A 23,666-nucleotide genomic window follows, 5' to 3' on the forward strand; every position below is an offset into this window, starting at 1 on the left:
CCCAAGAACTCAGAAGAACATCAGAACTCCAAATTTCAGAAGAGTTAAGACTACTGAAGGACTGCTCTGTACAGCAATAAACAATACTTCAAAGTTCTCAATACTGGCAATCTTTGTAAAAAGCGCTTATTGTGTTAGTAACACCATACCTTTTCTCAAAACGTAATTTAGTGTATTGGGTAGTTGCAGCTTGTTTGAGAGTGTCGAAAACGGTGCTGAAACAATTATCCACTGCATACATGTATAGCTGTAGTTTAGATACTTCGTAGAGAGAAGATTTACATTATGTGAGACTATTACAAACATTTTAAATATTTCTCTACTTTTAATAATTCAAGTAATTCATTTTCACTTTCATTTGCATAACTTTTACTCTGCGTTTTTAAATCAAGTATGCATGGTCTGCGTCACCTGAACCCACTTTATTTCTGTGCATTTATAATTTTAAATAATCTTCAAAATGTGACGAGGAAAGCAGTGTTACTACTCAGCTATTTGTTTACAGTCATTTTGTTTTAGCTTAATGGTAAATATGAATATATGTCTAAATTCTTTTTAGCAGCCGCATCAGCTCATGTAAACAAAGCCATTACTGTAAACAAAACATGTTTGTACAGGCTAATGACCAAGTGTTTCATAAAGATCTTACTTGGCCAACTTTGCCAATTATCGATTTAATTTAGGAGAATGCTGTTTTTTTTTCTACTGTCAGACTGCTGGACTGGACACTAACTGGGCATTTATACCTATCGTTCAGCCTGATCATGGATGGCACGTTTCTTCTTTCATAATGAAGTGCACACCGAGACCTGGTGGTGTTTTTCTCAGCGGCAGCTACTACCTCGCGGTCATCGCTGGTGTCCGCCGTCTAAGTGCGACCGCGTAAAGCCACGCCCTCTTCGCCGTTTTAACAGCCAATCAGGCAGCCGGGGCGGACATTCTGAAGTTGGAAATCCAGCGCTGGTGTCAAGGTGACGGTTCTCCAGCTGAATGTCCCCTGGACGCGCTGCGGAGAGGTGCGTCAGACGCGATTTAACAGATGCAGCAGACCGACGACATGGAGGTACCTATTCTTAATGATCTAAACAATAACAGCAGTAAGCTGAAGTCCCTGGCGCAAGGGAGAGATGGGTTCAAGAATCAGCAGAAGGATTCGGAGGTAAATCCGAAGCGGTCGAGTGCTGCGCTTTTGGGGCGTACTGACAGGGGTTGTGTGTGTGTGTGTGTGTGTGTGTGTTTGTGTGTGTGTGTGTGCGCGCGTTCCCTGGCTGTTGCTGGGAAGCTTTTTATGTCCTTGCCCGAGAGCGGATCCTCATCGCATGTAGTCCGAGGTGCTATTTTGACAGCACGGCGAGTCATCGCTATAAATACCTTACGATTTAAAAGCGGCGAATGCGGTGAACATGACTGTGCACGGGACTCCCTGTCATGAAGCCTAAATTTGCTACTCTTCGTGCGCACAAATTCCAATGCGTAAAATGTATCCAGTTGCCTCATCGTGGCGATAACTGGCTTTAGACTGGCTTTAGAACGGCTTTATACTTGTGTTGGCATCTAACAGTCATGTATATCTCAGTGACTTTGAAGTTGATTTAGCGGGACAGATTTTATCATCACTGTTATTTATAACAAGAACTAAATCTGAATGAGTTATTTCATGATGTTAAATTTAATGGGGAACATGTTAGAAATCGGACTGTTTATTTGGTAGATGTAACGATCTGCTTCAGGCATGACATGAGGGGACTGGACTGCAGACAGTACAGAGGCTCTCCATACTGCCCCGAGCTGCATCCACAGCAAAATCTAAACATGTGGCCACATAATTCACGGTCATTAAAAATGAAAGCTACATGCATTTTGATGTATGCCTTGGTATCGCAATCGGAAAAGACCTTTCTCTGGGGGAAGAAGCCCTTGTTGTGCTCTGAATGGGTATGCTACGGCCCCTCGAAGTTATCTTAGCAAAATTTCTCGACCATGTCAGAGCACACTGGGATTTTTAAAAGAAGAATTCGAGCGTATTTTGCCTGTGCAACCTTAGTTTTCTAGGACAGTGCAGAGTGGTTTGGGTGTAAACATACTGTCTCCCACCTGCCCCTCCACCCCCAAAAAAGATGACTTAAACCCAGATGGCACTTGTGCCATTGCAGGATGCACCAGTCTCTGTTTTAGAATGAATAGGCCTCATTTAGAGGACACATGAGTTAGCAGACTGATGGAATATGATCGTTGAGAACCCTGTTTAGGCCAGTGCTCTTGTAAAGAGGATGTATCCCTGCTGTATTATCTGATCGTGTGGTATTTCTGGAATATGGCATGTGGAAAGTGGGGGGTTGGGCCCTTGTTGATGTATAGTTCAGTGATCTTGCCCTGGTAATGCTCACAGCTCTGTGTGTTCCAGTGCTAAGATGGGAATTGCAGACGGCATGGTTCTGGATCAGAGTGTGGAAGATGGGTCCGGTCCAGAACGGATCCAAATGCTGTACGTTTGTTTTCGCTCTGACTGCGGCTGGCCTGCTTGCCAACCCCCTGACCCACAGCACAGTGGACGGCGGCTCGCCTTGTCTTGCTGGGAGACCATTGATCCAGATGAAGCCCCCTGTGATTAACACTGCAGCATGAGTTCTGGTGCTGGGAGAGAGCTGGCCGTAGCACCCTGGGATCTCCTGACTGGAAAGGTGTGAGCGTGGCTGTCTCGGCGGAAAAAGCTCTGCTCCCTCTCGCACCTTTCATCCAGAGCTCTCCTGCGCGGCTCACGACATACGGAAATTAGCAAGAGCCGAACAAGGCCTGGCACGTCTTCTCTGGAGTGGATGTTGGGAGGAAGGCCCTGGAAAACCACAGCATTCCTCTATGGCTCATTACAGATCAGCCTCAGTTGACCTGCAGGAATAGAGCAGTAACAGGGCTTTAGTGTTTGAGGGATGAGAATGTATGACTGGCTGTGTCACAGATGCTTTGTAAGGTTTGGGACGTTGACTGTGTCTAGAGTCGAGTTTGAAAGATACTTGACCTAAGGAGCTGTTGGATGTTTTGAAACCAGATGCAGTCAGCCGCAAGTGTGTATGTGGCCTCTACAAGTCAGTGCCAGCATGTTGGAGGCACAGAGTGAGTGTGGAAGAAGGACATGGTGAGGGGAATGGAAAGGAAAGGCAGGTAATAGAGCCGCACCCCGAAAGCAGTCAGCTCTCAGCACACTACAGAAGTGCAATCTTTTAACAGCACTGAACACTCTGTCCTATGCTCTCTTTTGTAGTGTGCGTATCTATTGTGTGTGTGTGTGTGTGGAGGAATGTATCGGAGTGTTTTGAGCTGTATCATTTGGACAGTGGATCTGGAACAGGGATGAGGAACCACTGTGTGTATGTGTGTGTGCAAGCATAGACCCATGTGTGTAAGAGCACTGGATGGAAGTGGCACTTAATCCTGCACCTCTCCACATCCTGTGTGTCTCCCATATTTCTCACTTTTGTCGAGTGACACTGCACCTCTGCTGCTCCGCTGCACCTGCTGTGCCTGCATTTGCATAGTGACCGTGGATGGTGTGCCCAGCGCAGGGGGAAAAAACACAGCGGAAGGACCCAAAGCATGTTTTTCCAGCAAGCTGGATCAACTTGTTTGGATTGCACTCATTCAATGTTCATTTGCTTGCTCTCCTCAGGGTTCCATGGAATCCCCCAACCTGGAGTTTGAATATGGGGACACAGATGGCTTGACAGCAGAACTCTCAGGTGAACACACGCACATACACCTAACGTGCTTGTTGTTAAGGAAATTGCACTTGAGTAAACTTGAGAACAGTCAACTTATTATTTACTAATTAACATGAATTTACAGAGTATTGAGGTTATTTCAAACGACACTGTCATGACCATTTATCTGTACTGTCTGCATAAATAGTTAAAGTTTTGTTTCAGTATGAAATGTTCTTGCTAAAACTGTATTAAAGAGGTATTACACCTGGCACATTTTTAAGACCATGTGATGAACAGAGCCCTAATGTTCAGCAGTTTTTCCTTTTCTTTTTTTCTGCAAAATGCATGTTTATAAAAATATTGTACCTAGTCTGTACTCTGTCTTTGTGTTTTTTTTATTCTTTTACTTTCAGAACTGTACAGTTACACAGAGGAGCCTGAGTTCAGTCTGAACAGAGACTACTTTGAGGAAGACTTTAGGAACCACGGTATTTAGCCTCACCATGCCGCTATCTGCTCTGGACATTAATACTGCTTTATATACTCTCCCTTCTGTCTATTCTGGGCTCAAATACAGCTTTATATGCTCCTCCCACTGCTCTGGTCACTAGAAATGCTTTATATACTTTTCCCTCTATCTCCTCTGGTCACTACTTCTACTCTACAGACTCCTTCCCCTGTATACTCTGGTCAGTACATCTGTTCTGTAGGCTCCTCCCCCTGTATGTTCTGGTCAGTACATCTGCTCTGTAGGCTCCTCCCCCTGTATGTTCTGGTCAGTACATCTGTTCTGTAGGCTCCTTCCCCTGTATGTTCTGGTCAGTACATCTGCTCTTTAGGCTCCTCACCCTGTATGTTCTGGTCAGTACATCTGCTCTGTAGGCTCCCCCAACCGTGTGCTATCGTGTCATTCCCGTGCAGGTATCCTCTCCAATCCCCTCATATTCCTACTCATTGTGTGGGAGTGTGTAGCAGTGAGATTGATTTCTGTGCAGGAATTCTAGTTCTTTATGAGGAGATGCTCATGTGTGTGTACTTTATGCATGCTGAGATAGAAGGAGATGATTAATTGAATGGTCCCAGATGTAACCTACTCTGTGCAATAGAAAGAGAGGGTACAGAAATGAATTATCAACACAACAGTATAGTACTAAACAGTGTGTGCATGTGCATGTATGTGTAAGTGTGTGTGTGTGTGTGTGTGTGTGTGTCCGGGGGGGTTGGATGGACAGTTGTAATATGCGCTTACATTTCGACACACACTCGCATAACTGTTGGAAGGTGTTGATGTCAGTGTTTACAAGCTCAGCTTACCTTACTAAATCTTGCAGTCTCTCTCTCTCTCTCCCTCCCTCTCCCTCCCTCCTCAGTGCCACAGCACTGCATTCTCCATATTCAGTGTGATATATTCCATTTTACAGCAGAAAACTGACAGACGACATCAGGGATCAGCTTAACCTTCTCTCCCTATATTTTGGCCTTGTGTGAACACTGTCTGTATGTTTGGAAATGCACTCAGAACAGACATCAAACTCCCCATCTTCCCCTGTCTCACCTTGATTTTCTCATTTAAATGGATACCTGCGAATAAATTCCCATCAGAGTCCCTGCAAAATTCTTCACAGCATATCTTTCAGTTTGATGTAAGTAAATTATTCTGCCTCTTCTTTGGGTTCCGTGCTTTGATGTGTAGTGACACTGAATTCTGCAGTCGTCAACCAGAGGCATCGCAGCAGTGTTCTACAGTGTGTCGCATTTCAAAGCGCAAGCAGAGGTTAGGCTATGACATTCACGTGGAGATTGGGAGTGGCTTTTGTTGCTGTAATGCACATGTGCGTAAAGCTGTATATGGTAAAGACTATTGAGTGTTTAACTCTGTATGTGTGTGTATCTTCTGTTAAGCGAGGATCACTAATACTTCTGACCAGTTGTTCTCGTGAGTGAGGAAGGAGAGTGGGAGAAATGCTCACTGAAAGAAAGCTGCAGAAAGAGTTAATGATGGAAAAGCAGTGACAGTAGGGGCTATTTGCATGGGTGTTTACAGAAGTCTGTGTGTGTGTTTGTGTGTGTGTGTGTCAGCAAAGGGCAGGAGGTGGGTAGAACTGAGTACAGAAGAGCAGAGAGCGTACATCATGAGGCTGCTAGATGCCCTGGAGGTTACCGACAGAGACAAGAGACTCAAAGTGGCTCGTGCTATTCTTTACCTGGCCCAGGGTACTCTCTCTCGCTCTCTCTCACGCACACACACACGCACACACACGTACACACACACATGCACATACATGTACAAACACACATGCACACACTACAGCCACAAACTCCCATTATTCACTTTTTTTCATTCTAGGTCTATAGAACATTCCATATGTGCAGAACAATCTGATGTTGCTTTAACAAGGTGTGTGTGTGTGTGTGTGTGTGTGTGTGTGTGTGTGTGTGTGTGTGTGTGTGTGTGTGTGTGTGTGTGTGTGTGTGTAAAGGTGTATTTGATGAGTGTGACACAGAAACAGATGTGCTCCACTGGTCACGACACAACGTCTTCCTGCTCTATGATATGGGCATCTTCACTGCTCTGCTGGAACTTCTCAGCATGGAGATTGAGTAAGTGTGCTCTTCTAAAATGTGTGTGTGTGTGTGTGTGTGTGTGTGTGTGTGTGTTGGAGGGGGCATGGGTGGCTGGGTGTGTGAGCTTAGAAGAGAGCTACGACAATGAAAGCAGTAAAGCCTACTTTAACCAACACTAACTGTAGGCATTGGAGTTTTCAGTCTATCTCTGTTTCTGGCTGTGTGGGTGTAGCTTTGTGTAGATTAAATATTACTATTGACGGATTTTCTTTTCTCCTTTTCTGGTTCTCTGTCTTTCTATGATCTGCGTGCTAATCGCCAAGTACAGAGCTTTGCACCCATGGCTTGGCTAATGAATTAAAACCTATTTTGTGTGTAGACTCTGCTGACAGGATCCAGTACTGAGAGAGACAGATGAAAGAGAGGAGGGAGACTAGGGGCACCATTTATGGTGTTTACCTTTTGTTAGCTCCATTGAGGGCTTGCATCTCTTTATATTACCACCCTAATTGCAGGTGGGGGGCAGGGGAGGACACGAGTATGGTGACAGTGCCGATCGTGAGTGCAGGCACCTTAACCCAAAACTCCCCCCGCCCCCCATGTGCTCTTTGACTCTGTGGAAGAGAAGCGAATTCTATTTTTACGCTGTCTCCCGAGAGAGCAGGCCCGAAACGGCTCCGTCACGGCCTGGCTGCCAAGCATGCTGCTGGCGGGACTGCCCTAATGAGATGCCTCTCCACTGGCCCCCCCCCACACCTGAGGAAATGTCCTGTCTAATCTAAAGCTGGTGGTTTCCAAGCCCTTTGGGACATGCTCTGATGCGAGTCTTGTCTTTATTAGGTACTTTATTAGGTATACAGCCATACCTTATAGGCTGCCATGCCATTTTAACTTGTAATCCATCATTTCTAGCATCAGTTTGCTCCTCTAAAGTCAGTTGATTGGCTTTGCCTGCGTCTTTACGTTGTGTCAACCCTATTATGCTTATAACCAGGCTTTTGTACAGAGACTAATATAAGCTTCTCAAAAAATTAATCAAACAACTTCGGAGTAGATAAAATTAATTGAAAAGGGATTGGTACCATATAGGAACAGATGCAGAGTGGGTGCACCTTTTATCTGGCAGCTTGGTGTATCTACTTTGGAAAACTCTGGCATATCTAACTGGGAAATACAAAGGAAGCATGGTACCCACTGCCATCTTAGCCTAATCCGCCATTACCCACAGGGCGGACAAGAGACCTGCGTCCCGATGCCCAGCCCCCTCTCTTCCTTCCTCTCCACTGTGGTTAAGAGGGCTGGAGCATGTGCAGTCTGTGATCTCCACTTCACAAACAAGATGGTCTCGTTCCTAGATCTTCCTAAGTTCAAGGCTGTTTACTCAGTACACACTAAATAGAAATAAAGATGCAGACTCTGGAATTAATTGAAGAGAAGAGCTGGTCCTGTCTTTATTCTGAACTCAATGTTACAAACGAGGCATTGTCTGGAGAATGTCTAACAGTCTCAGGTGGACACACCTTTTATACATTTTCTTCTTAACCATTTTTATTTTTTCATAAAAACTTGGCTAGGTTCCACTATTGTTCTCCAAACCATACATTATTCAATGTGTGCAAATTGAAATTCAATACTTACACTAACCAGTTCTTGGTACCATTAAGTTCATCCTGAACTACTGCTATTTTTTTAAAGGCGATCATATTCTATATCACCATCTTATATTAATATTGTTTCTTCCGGTGCTTGGCCGGGCTGTCCTGTCCTTGAGCCAAGGCTCTCCCTTCGATTGAGGCCCCTAGAGGCCTGTCAAAGAGGCCTCCTGAGGATTTACGCTGAAGCTTACAGAGACCTTTCCTGCATGAAACCAGTTTATTCTGGACCATCCCTATTTTTCTGCTTACCATATCATTTTATTACCTCAGTGGCCCCTCAACTCCATCTGAGCTCTCCCCGAGGTTCCGCTCACTTTGTTTCCTGGATGCGGCTGCCCAGCAGACTACCAGCCCGCATAGCCGTGGTATGGATGGATTCAGACGGGAAAGCGTGCCATTGAATTTTATTTCTCAATCCTCGGTACAGAGTTTACTAGGGTAAGCTGCCGGATCTGCTCTGCCCCTCCCACCCACCTGAGGCAGCTAATCATGGCCTTGGTGATAAGTGGGTCAAGTGGAGTCAGGTGTGGTGGAGCTGGAGCTGGGAGAGATGTTAGAGTGCTGCTTGCTTCTGTTGGCTTTACTCTGATCCCTGGGCATATATATATATATATATATATATATATATATATATATATATATATATATATATATATATATATATATGTGTGTGTGTGTATATATATATATATATATATATATATATATATATATATATATATATATATATATGTGTGTGTGTATATATATATATATATATATATATATATATGTGTATATATATATATATATATATATATATGTGTATATATATATATATATATATATATATATATATATATATATATATGTGTGTGTGTGTGTGTGTGTGTGTGTGTGTGTGTGTGTGTGTGTGTGTGTGTGTGTGTGTTTTTTAGTAAAATCTTGTATGTGGTGTGGCTTTACACTATGTTGTTTTTCTTGTGTGTGACTCTGCACCAGTAATAACCAGGCATGTAGCAGTGCCGTCAGGAAGCCTGCCATATCCCTCGCAGACAGCACTGAACTGAGGTGAGATGCTTTCTGAAACTACTTCCCCTGATGTAACCATTCTCTTATTCTCCTCTCATAGCATACCCAGACATACACACGTTTGTGGGGTTATACATATACCACATATGTGACTATCTATATGTAAGAATTAATAACAATTTTCTAAGCCTAGCCTCAGTAACCAAAACTAAATGGTTTTGACATTTCAGTTATACAGATTTTGTGAAAAATGCTTGACCTTTATCAGGTTCTCTTAACTATTCCAGTTTTCATACATAGCAGGCCATTTTTGTGAGAAATCAACACATGTACACAAAAGCATATACACAGACAATAATGAATCATAATCTTTTCTAACCTCTCAATTCACCTTTCACCCTTTTGTAAAGGAGTGAATGCTCTGGGTACTGCAGAGGGAGTTTAGTAGGTATTAGCTCGGAGAATAGTGCTGGCAGAGCCCCACCTCAGCAGCCAAGGCATGACTAGGTGCTCTGTTTCCTACACTTTCTCTTGATTGATGGTTCATGCAGTGAGAAGTCCCTCTAGGTAAATGAGGTGGAATTAGAGACCTTGTGGTGTTTACCACGTTGATTAACGAGCTAAATCAGCAGGCACAAAAGGTGCATTTTGATAAGAAGTTTTCACAAGCATATGTTGACCTAGTCACAGACACACACACAAGACACTCAGTAAAGTAAAATCTATGTTGAGCAGGGTTCTCCTGAGCATCATGTATCTGATTGTGGAGACGATCCGTGTGGAAATGGAAGATGACAGGCCTGAATGGAGGACAGCTCGCGAGGCCTTCAAGACTGAGCTGGGTGAGTGAGTGTATGTGTGCGTGCGTGCGTGTGTGTGTGTGGGGGGGGGGGGGGGGGTGTATGTGTAGGGGGCGAAGGAGAGCTGTGAGTGTCTGGCAGTTGAACTCATTGACCTCTCCTCTCCCTCGCAGGTTCTCCCCTCTACAACAGCGAGCCCTTTGCCCTTCTCCTCTTCACCATGGTAACCAAGTTCTGCAGCATGAGTGCCCCCCATTTCCCCATGAAAAAGGTGCTGCTTCTGCTCTGGAAGACGTTACTGGTGAGCCTCCAGCAAGTGATAGCACCACACACACTATACCCCTATTCTATTCCATTCTATTATATTGCTCTGTGAAGCTTTACATATTTTTCACTCTCTTTTAGTGTGTAATATGAGTATTTTATGATCTGCTGATATGAGGCCAGCTTCCATTGAGTCAAATGTTTTCCATTTTGTGTGTGTGTGTGTGTGTGTGTGTGTGTGTGTGTGTGTGTGTGTGTGTGTGTGTGTGTGTGTGTGTGTTAGTTCACTCTGGGGGGCTTTGAGGATGTGCAGGAGATGAAGGTTGGGGTGAGAGCGAGGCTGAGCCTGCCTCCACTCCCGGAGGACAGCATTAAGGTGGTACGGAGCATGAGAGCTGCCTCGCCCCCTGCCTCTGCCATGGAGCTCATTGAACAGCAGCAGCAGCAGAAGAGAGGACGCAGGAGTCGCAGAGTACGACACACACACACACACACACACACACGCATGCGTGAACACCCTCTCACACAGGTGTATTATTAGCACATGCACACGATAACAACTGACCATAAACTGGTCCATTTGTATTTGGAGGTCTTCCAGTGTAGTCTGTGTTACCTAACAGTAGCAGACTTACAGTATGCTCAGTCAACCCACACAGTGCACACAGTCTGCTGCATTCGCTCACACACTGGGGGCAACGCTGCTTTTTTCACACTGCAGCACTAATTTACTTGTCACCCAACCGTTGCAGTAACATTGCAGTACCAGTGGTAGATTGTGAGTGCCAGAATGAGAGAAATCTAGCAATGCATCGACCTATCTGCCTAGTATTCAAAATACATGTGCGGAGCATAGACCTATTAATTAGAGACATCTCATCTCTACTTCTCAATAGAGAGACCCTGTTGCTTCTCTCTCTCTTTCTCTCTCTCTCTCTCTCTATCTATCTATCAATCTATCTATCTAGCTATCTGGGTTTCTGTCTTTCCCTTATGGCTCACTCCCCTCTCTTCCTTGTGTCCCTACAGAGTGCCTTTGTTGATAGCTTGGAAGGAGACAGTCCCTTTGCCAGGAAGCAGGTCTCTACCTAGATCCCCTCTGTGTGCATTCTCTCTGCCATGGGCTGTTGCACTCCTCTCTCCTTCACTGCAGTTTGCTCCGTTGAGTTTTCTTTGGGAGGTCTTAGGCATAAGGCTGGCTGAGGTCATAATGGCTGTAGTATGTAGTAAACGCGCCAGACATTAGATCGTTTTTTTCCTCTCTTATTTCTCTCTCTATCTGTCTTCTCTCTGTCTCTCTCTCTCCCTCTCTCCTTTCCTCTTTCCTCTCTTTCATTTCTTTCCATCTGCACCTTGTTTTAGGCCTTAGACCACACGTAGGCACTCTCTCCCCCTCACTAGCTCTCAGAATGGCTTCTCTCATAGGCCGCAACCAGTCACGGCTGATGTCATCTCCGCCCATAGCCACGGCCCCACACCCGCCGGGCCACCACACATACACTCATACATCACACGGGGGGGCAGTAAAAAGAGCACACCTGATCCACTAATGCAATTCATGCCTGATGCTTGCTCTGGACTCCGCTATTCATCTGTTTGAACGGCACTGGAGATGTGAGGAACTTGTTGACTTGTTTGTGCCTTTGTCGAATGGGATCTGCACAAGCGGAATGCACAAAAGAACTTGCTTGGTCTTGTTTCTGAAGTGTGCTGGGCCGCAGCAGGGTTTTCGGGTTGCTCCTGGAGGCCAGTGCGATGGTAAGTCAATGTGATGAGGTGTAGGCCCAAGGCGGCAGCTTCAGGAGACAATTTCTTCTGCGGGAAATATGGATTTCGTGACCGTCGCATGGGAAGATCGCCTGATGAGGAAAGGACGGAGGTGCTCGTAGGTGGGACACTGCCTTAGGATGCCACCCTGATGTTAACCTCTCTGTATTGTCATTCTGCAACTTTCTGTATGATCAGGTTTGGCAAGAATACTTTAAAGAATACTTTACGCTGTCCTAAAGGCATACAGTAACATATTCCATTCAAATATATAAATAGTATCTTATTTGGAATACATTTAAAATACATTTTAAAAAAGGCTCTTCATTTTCCAGTACTGGCCCAACTTCAGTCATGCTAATCCTAGATAGAATGCCAAAACCATGAAATCCATCTTGCCAGACAGTATAATACTTGTTTAAAATCTTGCTACAGCCATTGTTGGTTACTTTTAGTGTCACTATATCTTTAGCATGATTGCCCTTATATGACTTAATGGCTATGTGATGTCTAGCTTTTCTCATTATCTACTAGCTAGCTAGTTAATTAGCTTAAAGTCTAGTCTTTCGGGTGTATATGTTTTGACTAAGTATTTAGTCAAATTATTTAGACATCAGTATCACCTTGATGTTTCCTTTTTAAAGAGTTTTTTAATTTAGTGGTGAGGTATTGTAGTACTGCCTTTTCATAACTTAACAAGGCGTGAATACTAATTTTATTCTGAATAGGTACCACTGTTATTTAATTATGTTCTAACCCATTCCTGTCTGTGTATTGTCTAGTGATTGCCATCTTTTACTTTGTTGTTGTTTTTTAAATAAAGGTTTTATTCAAAGATTTAATTATAATTTACCTGTTGATCATATATCCATTAAGTGAATCTGAATTGATCATATAGCCATTAAATTAATTTGATCCACATTATATGAATTAGTAACCTGAGTGATGAATCTCAGTTCTAAATGACTGGCCTGATCATCAGAGAGACTCAGCATCAGGGTGTAATGGGCTATTGGGATGAAGCTGTATAAAGATTGTTTAAGATGAACTCTTCCTCTGTCTCAGCCACTGGTCAAGCAGGACAGCCTGGACACGTACAACGAGCGTGACCCCTTCAAGAATGACGACGCCCGTGACGAGGAAGATGACGGCGATGACGTGGACAGTGGCATCGAGGGTGAGGTCGACCCCCTCGACCGCGACGTCATCATCCAGCCAACTCCCCTACCACTGCTTCCCCGCCCCCCCAGCGAGAGGGTGTCTTTCCCCAAAGGACTCCCCTGGGCCCCCAAAGTCAGGTGAGACAGTCAGGACCACAGCTCCCAACAGCAGCCCTTCCATTCTCCTTAGTGGCTGCTAAATTCAATTCAGAAAATGGAGGTTTCCCCACTGATCTGCATAATTCATTTCTAGCTTATTTTTATTGGTTTTTAATTAAGACATATTATTTTATTCCACTGTGAATTGGGGCCAGGCTAAATTTCTAATGGCTTGAGCTTTTCCATCTGCAGTTCATTGGCCGCAGCTCAAATTCTTCTGCAGGAAGGTTTTACGTCCTCAAAATGCCCAGTGCTGCCCAGGCTGTAGAACCTTAGTGAGCTCTGCACCTGGGCCATGAATAATGCATGCCAGAGTGGGCTGGGATCCAGGGGGGAGGCAGAGAGGCAGTGAGAGAACAGCGGGCATGAGAAGGCGAGGGATCTGAAGCGCATGTTGCTATGAGTGTAGTCACGTGTCTTATTAAAGCCTCTCTTTGTCTGCATGTGTATGTGTATTCTTTATTGCTGCCTTCCCGAGCTTACAAACATGTTTACACCTGAAATGTAGTACTGCTAAAGGTAGAAACAGAGATGGCGGGGGAGATGGAGGGAGAGAGGCACTTATGAGGCTTTAAGTGGCTAACACGGACATTATCGGTGAACACCCCTGGATCTTTGGCCCAGGACAGTACTTGTGTACAGGGCTTTTTACTGCCTTTTTGTTCTATCATTAGCATCGTGCATACAGTATGTCAGTGTCTGCTATCTGCTGTCGAGGACTACAAACTGATTCAGGCCAGTGTTTCCCAGCGCAGTCAGCAGGGATCCCTATGCGGTCTACTTTTTTTCTCTGTCCCAGGTCCCCACACGCCTGAAGCAATTAACAACAAAAAATTTGGTACAGTTTTGCAACGGTAAGTGATGGAGCAAAACCCAGCTTGTGTGAGTTCCCGTGGAATGGGCTAGGTAGGAAAGGCAGTGGGGTGGTTCGTAAGACAACTTTTCCCAGCAGGTTTTTGAGAGAAGGCTTCGCTTCCCTTCACTAGAGGGATGTTTGTGCAGTTCTCCTATGTATCCTTCTGCTCGTATGGTTTATTTGGACTCCCCGTTCTTGCTCCACAGAGAGAAGGACATCGAGCACTTCCTAGAGGCCAGCAGAAATAAGTTCATTGGCTTCACCCTGGGAAAGTGAGTCAGATCTATTGGCCTTGGATAATGGCCTCATCTCAGTTTAGGTCCAGCATTACTGGCTTCATAAGGCTTTGGCTTTAATGTTGTTGATGATGGTAAATCTTCATGATGTGCTTCAGTAGTGCAGTATGCTGTAGTCTAGTGGGATGTTTGTCTGATATCTGTTTCTGATAAGGATTTTTTTTCTTTTGCAGTGACACAGAGACCCTAGTTGGGTTGCCCAGACCAATACATGAAAGTGTGAAGACTCTTAAACAAGTGAGACATATTTCCAGGAGTGCTCCATGAATAATAACCAATGTGCCATCTCATTGTTAGCGCCTATATAGACAAGATAAGATGGATGCATATCAGTCATACCTAGTCCAATCTCAAAACTCTAGAATTTACTTCTACTTTTATTCTGAGGCACCTAATCTACAATTCCTGAAAACAGGACCCAGATCAATCCAGAACTAAGATCAGCAAGGTAATAGACCCTGAAGAAAAACATTTTGCCATCGTGGTGTACAGCTTTGAATGTCATCAGTATTTTTACACATTACTACTTCATTCTGAAAGGTGATTGACACCTTAGTCAATGCCAGAGTAACAAATCATAGAGCTCTGTGTCACTGGATGTCACCGGACGGCCTCTGTGTTGAGCACAAGATTTCGTTCACTCACTTTGACAAAATCGCCTTCTTCGGCCCCCACGATAATACACGCATCCTTCCTCCCCCTGCCCACTCAGCACAAGTACATCTCCATCGCTGAGGTGCAGATCAAGAGAGAGGAGGAGCTGCAGCAGTGCCCGATGACCATGGTGAGTGTCCCCAAATCCACCCTTGTTTACGTCTGACTTTAATTAGCTAGGGCAAGGGTCAGCAAGCCAAGGCTCTTATATAGACTCTTACCATCTGAAAGTAACTGGATTAAGTAATAGTGAATAAAGACTTTTTACTAAGAAATTTAACACAAACACTTCCTTTCTGGAATTTAAAAGTATTACTGATAATAATGTCTAATCTAGGGGAGGAGGTGCATGTTAATCAAACTGAGGGGGCATTATGGGTCACACAGTCTCATGGAGACTGTTAACGAAACGGCAGAGAAGTGGATGATTCAAAATGAATATGAAGAATATGGAGAAAAGTATTGTGTTGGAGATGTGAGGATAAAGCATAAAGTGCAGCAGAGTGAGTCTGCATTAGCACAATGGATTAACTCTACACATATGATTATAGTGCCTCAGATAATTGACAAACACAGGAAGCCCTTCACTGATAGTGAAGACGCTAACCACTCTGTTACTCATTTCTATATTGGCTAGAAGCATTACCTTTTTCACTTTGAAAAGTGCTTTCAAGACATTTTAATTGCATTTATATTATATTATAAAGTATTATGCTAGATTATATTAAGGACAAGCAAATACCTTGTGTAACCATATTCAATGAAGTGTTTACAATTACACACACACAAAACACTGTGGTACATGTGGTAGTATGATTTTTGTGGAAATCTGACCAACGGCTCTTCTTCTGTGGGTTGCTGGTCCCTGGGCTAGGGGGAGGAGCACGTTCAGGAGACACCTGCAGAGGCCCTGTACGTGGGTATGCTCCCCAGCCTCTCTCAGTATGTGGTGAGTTAGCGTTGTAATCAACAGACTGGTGACGGATTAAACTATAGGCACCGCTATACTGTTTACCCATCCGTAAAGGGGGGGAGAGGGGCCTGCATTTCTGCTGTAGCTCTGCAGGCTAGATGGGTTCACGGACAGTAGGATGCCGGGGAGACTAAACGGTGGTGTGTCTCCATTGCCTTGCACTTTTAGATTGCCCTTCTTAAGCTTCTGCTGGCCGCAGCGCCAACCTCTAAGGCCAAGACCGACTCCATCAACATCCTCGCTGATGTTCTTCCTGAAGAGATGCCGTAAGTGTGCAGATATTATGAGGAGGAGCGGATATGGGAGAGATGGTTTTGCAGTTCTGTTTTGACGTGCTGTGTGCGTGTGTGTTGGTAACAGCATCACCGTCCTCCAGAGCATGAAGCTGGGCATTGACGTGAACAGACATAAAGAGATTATAGTCAAGGCCATCTCCGCTCTGCTGCTGCTGCTCCTCAAGCACTTCAAACTCAACCACATCTACCAGGTCACAAACAGCTGGCTCTCACTCTCCTCCATCCCTCTCCTTCTATCTCCCTCTTCCATCTTTTTCTTCTTCTCTTTTGTTCACTCTCTAACTCTCCCTCTCTCCCTCATTGTAACTCCCTCTCTCTTGCTCTCTCATCCTCTTTTTATGTTTTTCTTTCTTTCTCTCTTGCCATTTTTCAAGACAGTATCATGCACACAATTGTCACAGCACAGAAAGGTGAACCTGTGAAATGTAACTGTTTTATCGGTTTAATGTAATAAAAAATAACTGCAGTGGTACAAATATTACTACTACTTCTACTTCTGCTATTACTACTACTACTACATCTTCTACTACTGCTGCTAGTAGTAATAATAATAATAATAATAATAATAATAATAATAATAATAATAGTAGTAGTAGTAGTAGTAGTAGTAGTAGTAGTAATAATCAAAGTAGCAGTAGTAGTAATAGTTGTAGTAATAATAATAGTAATAATAGTAGTACCACTGCAGTTATTTTTGTGGAATACAGTAATAATGAGCAAATCTATATATATTTTACATAAGACAAAGCAGGATGTCTGTCACCCACTGGCTCTGCTGCTCATGCAGTAGCATGTTGACACATTATTTTTCAGATTGTGTCAAAATTTGGAATTTTATGTCTATTTTCTTCTGATTCCAGTCTCAGTCTCTCTTTCTCTCTCTGTCTCTCTCTCACCTTTAATGGCTTGTGATGCTGATATTCATCTCCAGTGGAGAAAGAGGCAGGGGTTGAGTGAATATCAGTCTCCTCCAGTGGCAAATCTGATACTCTAGAGTGAGGGGATTTAGGTCCTATTTTGAGCTAGCTAATACGTGTTACATGCTGACTACAGTAGAGAAAATTCCACACTGCTTTCTTCAGCTGGCCCTGTGAAGCACTCAGCTCCAGGATCTGAGCCCTGCGACATGAAAGAGCATGTGCTGGCATCACTCTTCCTCTGAAGTGTGAGAGTGAGTGAAGTGGAGGAGAGCTAGATTGAGGAAAAAGGGACAAAAAGAAGAGAACAGGGCAGGACACCCTATGATTTTACACCCTATGATTTTACACCCTATGATTTTACACGCTATGATTTTACATGCTGTTGTGATCATACTTCACTCAAATCCTGTCTGATGAGCGAAAATGAGATTCTTTTTTTGTGTGTGTGATAATGGGTGTAATGTGTTATGTGAATTAGACAGACTGGCGCCATCTGCTGTCAGAGAATGGATATGACTGCAAAGAGAACTGCAGAGGTTTTTTTTTTATTTTTATTTTTTTTATTATTCTTAGCTGTATTGGTGCAGTGCACAGTTCCCCACCAGTACTGTCAGCAAACAGCTTAGTGTTCATAGGGCACGTTTCCGCAGACGTCTTGAAGTAAACTGCATGTTACAGGCATGATTTACAAATTAAACATAAATTACAAATTAAATTACAGGCTCTGACAAGCTCACACACGTGCCTCACACACAAATGACAAATGTCTCTTAAATATTCTAGTGCCTGGTTTGGGGGTTAATTGTTTGTATAGTGTTGTCACACTAATGTCCAGAGGGGAAAAATGTTTAAATGCAAATGTGTGCAATTAATCATGATGCAAAATAGACTTGACGCTAGTCTTGCTGCAGCAACAGTATGAAAGCCATGTAGTTAAATGTCCATTCTGATCGAGTTGAGATGTAACGGCTGCTTACTCTGTCCTGTGCAGTTTGAGTATGTGTCCCAGCACCTGGTGTTCGCTAACTGCATCCCCCTCATCCTCAAGTTCTTCAACCAGAACATCATGTCATATATTAGTGCCAAAAACAGGTAGGCTGCAGTTAGTCCTCCACCTTCCCTAGACCAACCTCTCTCTGGTAATATATGTGTTTATATGGGTGTAATCATTGTGCTGCACTGTGTGTTTTGACTGCAGCATCTGTGTGCTGGATTTTCCTCACTGTGCGGTCCATGAGATGCCTGAACTAACTGCTGAAAGCCTGGTAATTTTTACACTCCACAGACTTTAAATAGGCAGGACACCTGAGGAGGCGGAAGCAATGTGCTTGAAGGATGTTGAGAGCCTGTGCGTACGTGTGTGTGTGTTAACAGGAAGCTGGAGACAGTAATCAGTTCTGCTGGCGGAACCTGTTCTCCTGCATCAATCTTTTGCGAATTCTCAACAAACTTACTAAGTGGAAGCACTCTAGAACCATGGTGAGAGAAGAAATGCTGCATTCCTATGTTTCTGACATCATGCTTTTGTACCTTAAGTCTCGAATCATTTAGAAATGTGTGAAGGTATCAAAGTCCTGTTCAAATTCATTTACGTTTACATTTACGGCATCTTCCAATTACAAGACAAGTACCTACTTGTTCAAGAAGCGCAGTGCAGCACATTCTTCATTTGCTCACTAGTGAATAAATACATGGTGAATAAGAAGTCAGACACTGAATAGGTCCCTAAAACAAAGACCATTAGCACACTAATGGTTCGTACACAGGCAACATGCAGTGCATGCTATTTTACATTTTAAAATGATCAAATGACAATGAAGGCAACCCACTCACTAGCATAGATAGCTGGGCTATTATAACATTAAATATGGCTAGAATTAATTAAGAAAGCCCATAGTTAAAAAGCAAGCCCACACACTTAAAAAAAATCAACCAAAAACTTGCAAATTTGTCCTCCATTTTAAAACTGAAAATCAAGAAAATCATGCTAGAAACATTTATGCTGTTTCCAGTCAGAGAGCATAGTGAGCCACAGCTGCAGTACACTTGACTCAATGTTTAGTTAGCTAACTACAGAGCTAGGAAGCTCATTATGGAGGCCTAGATATGTGAGGAAAAGCAGTACTATGCCATAATGATGATGTGGAGGTTGATGCCACCAATTTAAATGCTACTAAAAGCTGTTTAACTCTCCAGATGTTGGTGGTGTTTAAATCTGCTCCAATCCTGAAGAGGGCTCTGAAGGTCAAACAAGCCATGATGCAGCTTTATGTCCTCAAGCTCCTCAAGATTCAGACCAAGTATCTTGGCCGCCAGTGGAGGAAGAGCAACATGAAGACCATGTCGGCCATTTACCAGAAAGTCAGACATCGGCTTAACGATGACTGGGCCTACGGGAACGGTATGACCATCTCAGACAGATGCTTCAAAAGTCCACAGTCTCTGGTGTCTCACAGTTAGTGTTATATGTAAGGATAGCATATAGGTCATATGAGATTTTGCCATAGTGGTTCACCTTCAAGAGGGAATTCTATGTAAATAAAATTTTAAAAGGAAAAGACTGATCAAAATGTTACAAGACTGAAACCATGCTCTTGATGAATTTCAATGATATTTAAATTATTATTATTATTTTTTAAATTCTGGAGTAGAAGCCACTTATAACATCAACCTCCATGTGACACTGTCCTGCTCTCTGGCCCATCAGATATCGATGCTCGGCCCTGGGACTTCCAGGCTGAGGAGTGTGCCCTGCGAGAGAGCATCGAGAAATTCAACACGCGCCGCTACGACAGAAACCAGAACAGCGAGTTTGCACCAGTGGACAACTGCCTGCAGAGTGTGCTGGGTCAGCGCGTGGAGCTGCCCGAGGACTTCCACTACAGCTATGAGATGTGGCTTGAGAGAGAGGTCTTCTCCCAGCCCGTCCAGTGGGAGGGCCTGCTGCAGCCCAGTGACCCAGTTGCAGGCCACGGCGGGCAGGGTGCACACGGATGTGGAGGGAAGATGGTTCATCTAGACTGATGCGACCTGCCGTGGGTTTGCAAGCATATGCCACGCGCGCAGACAGATGCATGCTCGCATGCAGACTGTATTTTCCATGTGAATTCATGCTTGTAAATGCAAAAATGTTCAATCGGATTGTAAGGGTTTTGGAATGGTAGCCATCGGTTTGTTGTTGAGGCGTTTTCTACCACGCCTTTTCCTGTGTACAGTATGAAAGACAAAATATCCTCCATACCAACCTTTCTACTATATATATATATATATATATATATATATATATATATATATATATATATATATCCACTCAAATACTCTTAAGTATTATTAATATATCTTAAAGAGTGAAGGTATTTATTTATCTTTATAAAAATTTACTTTTCTCAGTCTGGAACTGCTGAACTTTTATTTTGGATTGCATACATGTATATGTAAATACAAGTGAGCTGAAAACCTTTGTGGGCTTAGCACTTTTTGTCCCTGTCCTTGTGCTAAAGAGACTTCATATGTTCAAGAAGAAACAAGCCCAGAATGGCAGCTGTACACACAACCTGAGTGGCAGCAGGACCAGATGAACCGATCCTTAAAGATTCCTTTCAGAGACTTCTGCTGTTTCACTTACAGCAGGGTGTATCCCAGGAAAGTCCTCGGAAATGCAGTAAGCCATGATTCTCTTTGTTGTTCTGATGTCAAGAGCTTCCTCCCTCTCCATACACATAGAGTGAAAGCCCCTGGCTAACAGCACAAGTCAAAAGCACAAAAGTGGCCTTGGTGATTAGCTTGTATAGCTTCACCCTCCTATAACACAATGGTGCTGATTTTTTAACACTATTTTATGGGGGTTTTTTTTCATTCTTTCTTTCTTTTTCTTTCTCTCTACCTTTCTCCACCTCTCCTTCCCTCTCACTTTTTCCCCTTCTCACCCATCAGACAGCACTAAAGCACATTTTTAATAGTAATTTATTTCTTTATATGTCAGGGGCATTGCATGCTGACCAATGTGACACGGCTAATTTTCAGCTGTACACCCTGAGGCCAGGTGTAATAGGCCTTTTAATACTGAACCCACCCAGAACCTCAGTGTTAAAACAGGTTTTTGGAGCATTCAATTTTTAAATCATTATCTTGAACTTTTCACTAATATTAAAATATTTGTCAAGTTTCCAGTGTTGAATGACTGACCAGTTCACCGGTTTTTAAAAACACTGGTTTCATGTACAAAATATGAGTGTTTTAAAAGTATGTGGACTCAAATGCTTGGAACTGTCGTAAAAGATATTTGTCTTTAACAAGCTATAGAGACAACAATTTCACCCTAGTTCCGTATTGTCTGAGTTTTGTTCTGGTGCCACTGTTCGATAATTAAAGTGTTCCATCTTACGGTAATTATCTCTTTTATTCTGGTATCAAAGACGTTTTAATAAAATTGAATATGTACGTCATTATAATCCAACTGCTTTGACAGGATTATCTGTGAAATGTCACTGGTAAAAGTTACTGTTTTGTACTAAACATCATGTTATTATTTCTGCTGACCGCAAGTTGATGTAGCGAGCCATTTTAAAATCAAATAGCAACACAGTGAAGTCGGGGGAATACGATATAATGAATGAAACATGCACTAAAAATTATTCCCCTACAATTTAACCAAATTCCTTATCCTAGTTTGCTTCAAGTGGTTGCATAATGTAGCCCTAATGCTGTACAGCGACCAAAATAAGATCTCCAGCACAGATTCGATCTTTCTTTCTTGTAAACTTCTTGTCAGCCTGCCCTCTTGCTTTCTGACCTTAGTCAATATTCACGAACATCCAGCGAAAGTGGATGGTGTCGCATTATAAATTGATGTCTGATCACTAGACAGCAGATTAACTTGAGTTCGTGTGGTATGACGTCCTAGCCAACAGCTCACGCCTAGTCTGGTCTGCAAAGTGGTACTTCGCCGGACGGTGCCCCGTCCTGTCTCTACGACAACCCCACATAAACAAAATACAGTTCGGCAGAGGTCTCTAACACCAAGAGTGCGTGGAATAACCCTTCTTTGTGGTAGGATATGCTTTCCTCACAACATTTCAGGCAACGTTTGTTACAGGCATGTGTTAAAAGTGGCGCTTTATGGTTCTCTTCTTTGCATGAAACGGTACTGATTATGTTGTGGCCAGAAAAAGGCGAAAAGAATGACCTATAGGTAAACCTCGCATGTGTACGTCATGAAGACTATAGCAAATGGGTGCGAAACGTAATCACTTTAGGCTTTAAATTGTTGATGAAAATGTAAGAATGTGGTTTAATGCGAAACAGGCTAACCATACATATCAAATGATATGCATCTTTTTCCTTAGAATGTCTTCAGGTCTCACCAAGTGCAGTAAAAAGCTGACACTTAAGGATGGTGAGTTTAATATATATATTAAAAAAGTATTTAACTGAAATTGTGTTGCCTAAAAATTTTCAAGAGCGTCTATTACTGTTATAATTTTTCCAAAAATGTTGTAAGATCAACTAAATGGCTGATTTGTCTTGAATAACTAGTACATAAAATAATGTTTGCTAAAGATGCACTTTTATTTTTAATATACCCAGCCTACAGCAAACAAAAGGTCCCAGTCACACAGTGCCAAATCTAGGAAGAAGAGTGTGAAAAAGCAGCCATCTAAGAAAAGTTCAGCAAGTGCCAAATCCACACAGCCAGAGGTGGATATTCTCAGCCCAGCTGCCGTGGAGAATGCATACTACATCTCCCACAATGCAGTGGACTGCCTGGAGTTCAGAGGCTTTGGCTGGCCTGCAGCAGCTAAGAAAAAAGGAAAAAAACAGAAAAAAAAAAAAATGAAAAAAGCTCCAAACCAAATCTTGTCAACGTAATAAAAATATTGTCCCGCATTTTCAAAAGCAGATATTGAATTATTGCCTTGTACATTCATGATGAATAAATGATGAACTTTTGTGCTTTGTGTCATGTGTTCACATTCAGTGATAATATATACAAGACCTTTAGGACTGAAAGTGATGGTGTGTGTTTTGTCTTTTGAGGTGTCTCACTGTGCCGTGACTTCTGGCAGTCAAGGCTGAACCAAATAGACTTCAAATTGAAATTCTATTAAATTTGCCAATAAAATTTGTAGCCTACAATTTTTCTAGTGCTGCTGGAACAACTTTTATTCTAACTGATTTTGAAAAAAAAAAAAAAGAAAGAAAAAAGACAGCATTTATTAGTTCCCAGTCTATTTAAAATTGTTGGCAGAGAACAATGGTCATTCATGTGTTCATCTGAACTCCTGATGTGACATTTGCAAATGTATATACATATATTCAAAAGTACTTTCCTTCCCTTATACACAAGCCTACCAAGACTTAATATGAAACCCTCTGTCTCAATCATGCATTTATGACAACACCATACTTCCACAGCTTGCATTTTGTTTATGAAATGTAACTGCACTTTCTTTGCAAAAGGTGTCTAGGAGAAACAACTACTGCAAGTACAGTAATTAACTGAATATGTCACTTTGCCCTACTGTAGCACATTTTTAAATAGCTGGTCAGCTATGCCTTCTCTAGCCCCTTTATATCTTATATTACACTTAAT

The 23,666-nt window shown here is 42.9% G+C and overlaps 2 protein-coding genes across 13 annotated transcripts; both read left to right on the forward strand.

Annotated features, from left to right (window-relative positions):
* Positions 1-832: 832 nt before the first annotated feature.
* On the forward strand, positions 833-21,463 carry strip2 (striatin interacting protein 2). 11 transcript variants are annotated; one of them, XM_081722859.1, is made up of 25 exons: positions 833-1,159; positions 3,665-3,734; positions 4,112-4,186; positions 5,778-5,912; positions 6,179-6,299; positions 8,900-8,968; positions 9,665-9,771; positions 9,903-10,030; positions 10,277-10,465; positions 11,023-11,073; positions 12,826-13,058; positions 14,142-14,207; positions 14,405-14,468; positions 14,647-14,679; positions 14,944-15,015; positions 15,760-15,834; positions 16,027-16,124; positions 16,219-16,345; positions 17,557-17,610; positions 18,066-18,166; positions 18,273-18,339; positions 18,449-18,553; positions 19,271-19,475; positions 19,782-20,109; positions 20,575-21,463. In XM_081722859.1, the coding sequence occupies exons 1-24, from the start codon at positions 1,040-1,042 to the stop codon at positions 20,096-20,098; spliced, it is 2,682 nt and encodes an 893-aa protein (XP_081578985.1). In that variant the 5' UTR covers positions 833-1,039; the 3' UTR covers positions 20,099-20,109; positions 20,575-21,463. The 11 variants fall into 11 exon arrangements, with proteins under 11 accessions (XP_081578985.1, XP_081578984.1, XP_081578987.1 ...); XM_081722858.1 differs by having other exon boundaries at positions 19,782-21,463; XM_081722865.1 differs by having other exon boundaries at positions 835-1,063; positions 19,782-21,463.
* smkr1 (small lysine rich protein 1) lies at positions 20,526-23,023 on the forward strand. Of its 2 annotated transcripts, XM_027015851.3 has the most exons (4): positions 20,590-20,735; positions 21,978-22,123; positions 22,420-22,469; positions 22,661-23,023. In XM_027015851.3, the coding sequence occupies exons 3-4, from the start codon at positions 22,467-22,469 to the stop codon at positions 22,940-22,942; spliced, it is 285 nt and encodes a 94-aa protein (XP_026871652.3). In that variant the 5' UTR covers positions 20,590-20,735; positions 21,978-22,123; positions 22,420-22,466; the 3' UTR covers positions 22,943-23,023. The 2 variants fall into 2 exon arrangements, with proteins under 2 accessions (XP_081579012.1, XP_026871652.3); XM_081722886.1 differs by lacking the exon at positions 21,978-22,123 and having other exon boundaries at positions 20,526-20,735.
* Positions 23,024-23,666: the final 643 nt, after the last annotated feature.

Source organism: Electrophorus electricus, chromosome 11, assembly GCF_041902795.1.
Source record: "Electrophorus electricus isolate QZ-2024a chromosome 11, ASM4190279v1, whole genome shotgun sequence".
In the NCBI taxonomy this organism is placed as follows: Eukaryota; Metazoa; Chordata; class Actinopteri; order Gymnotiformes; family Gymnotidae; genus Electrophorus; species Electrophorus electricus.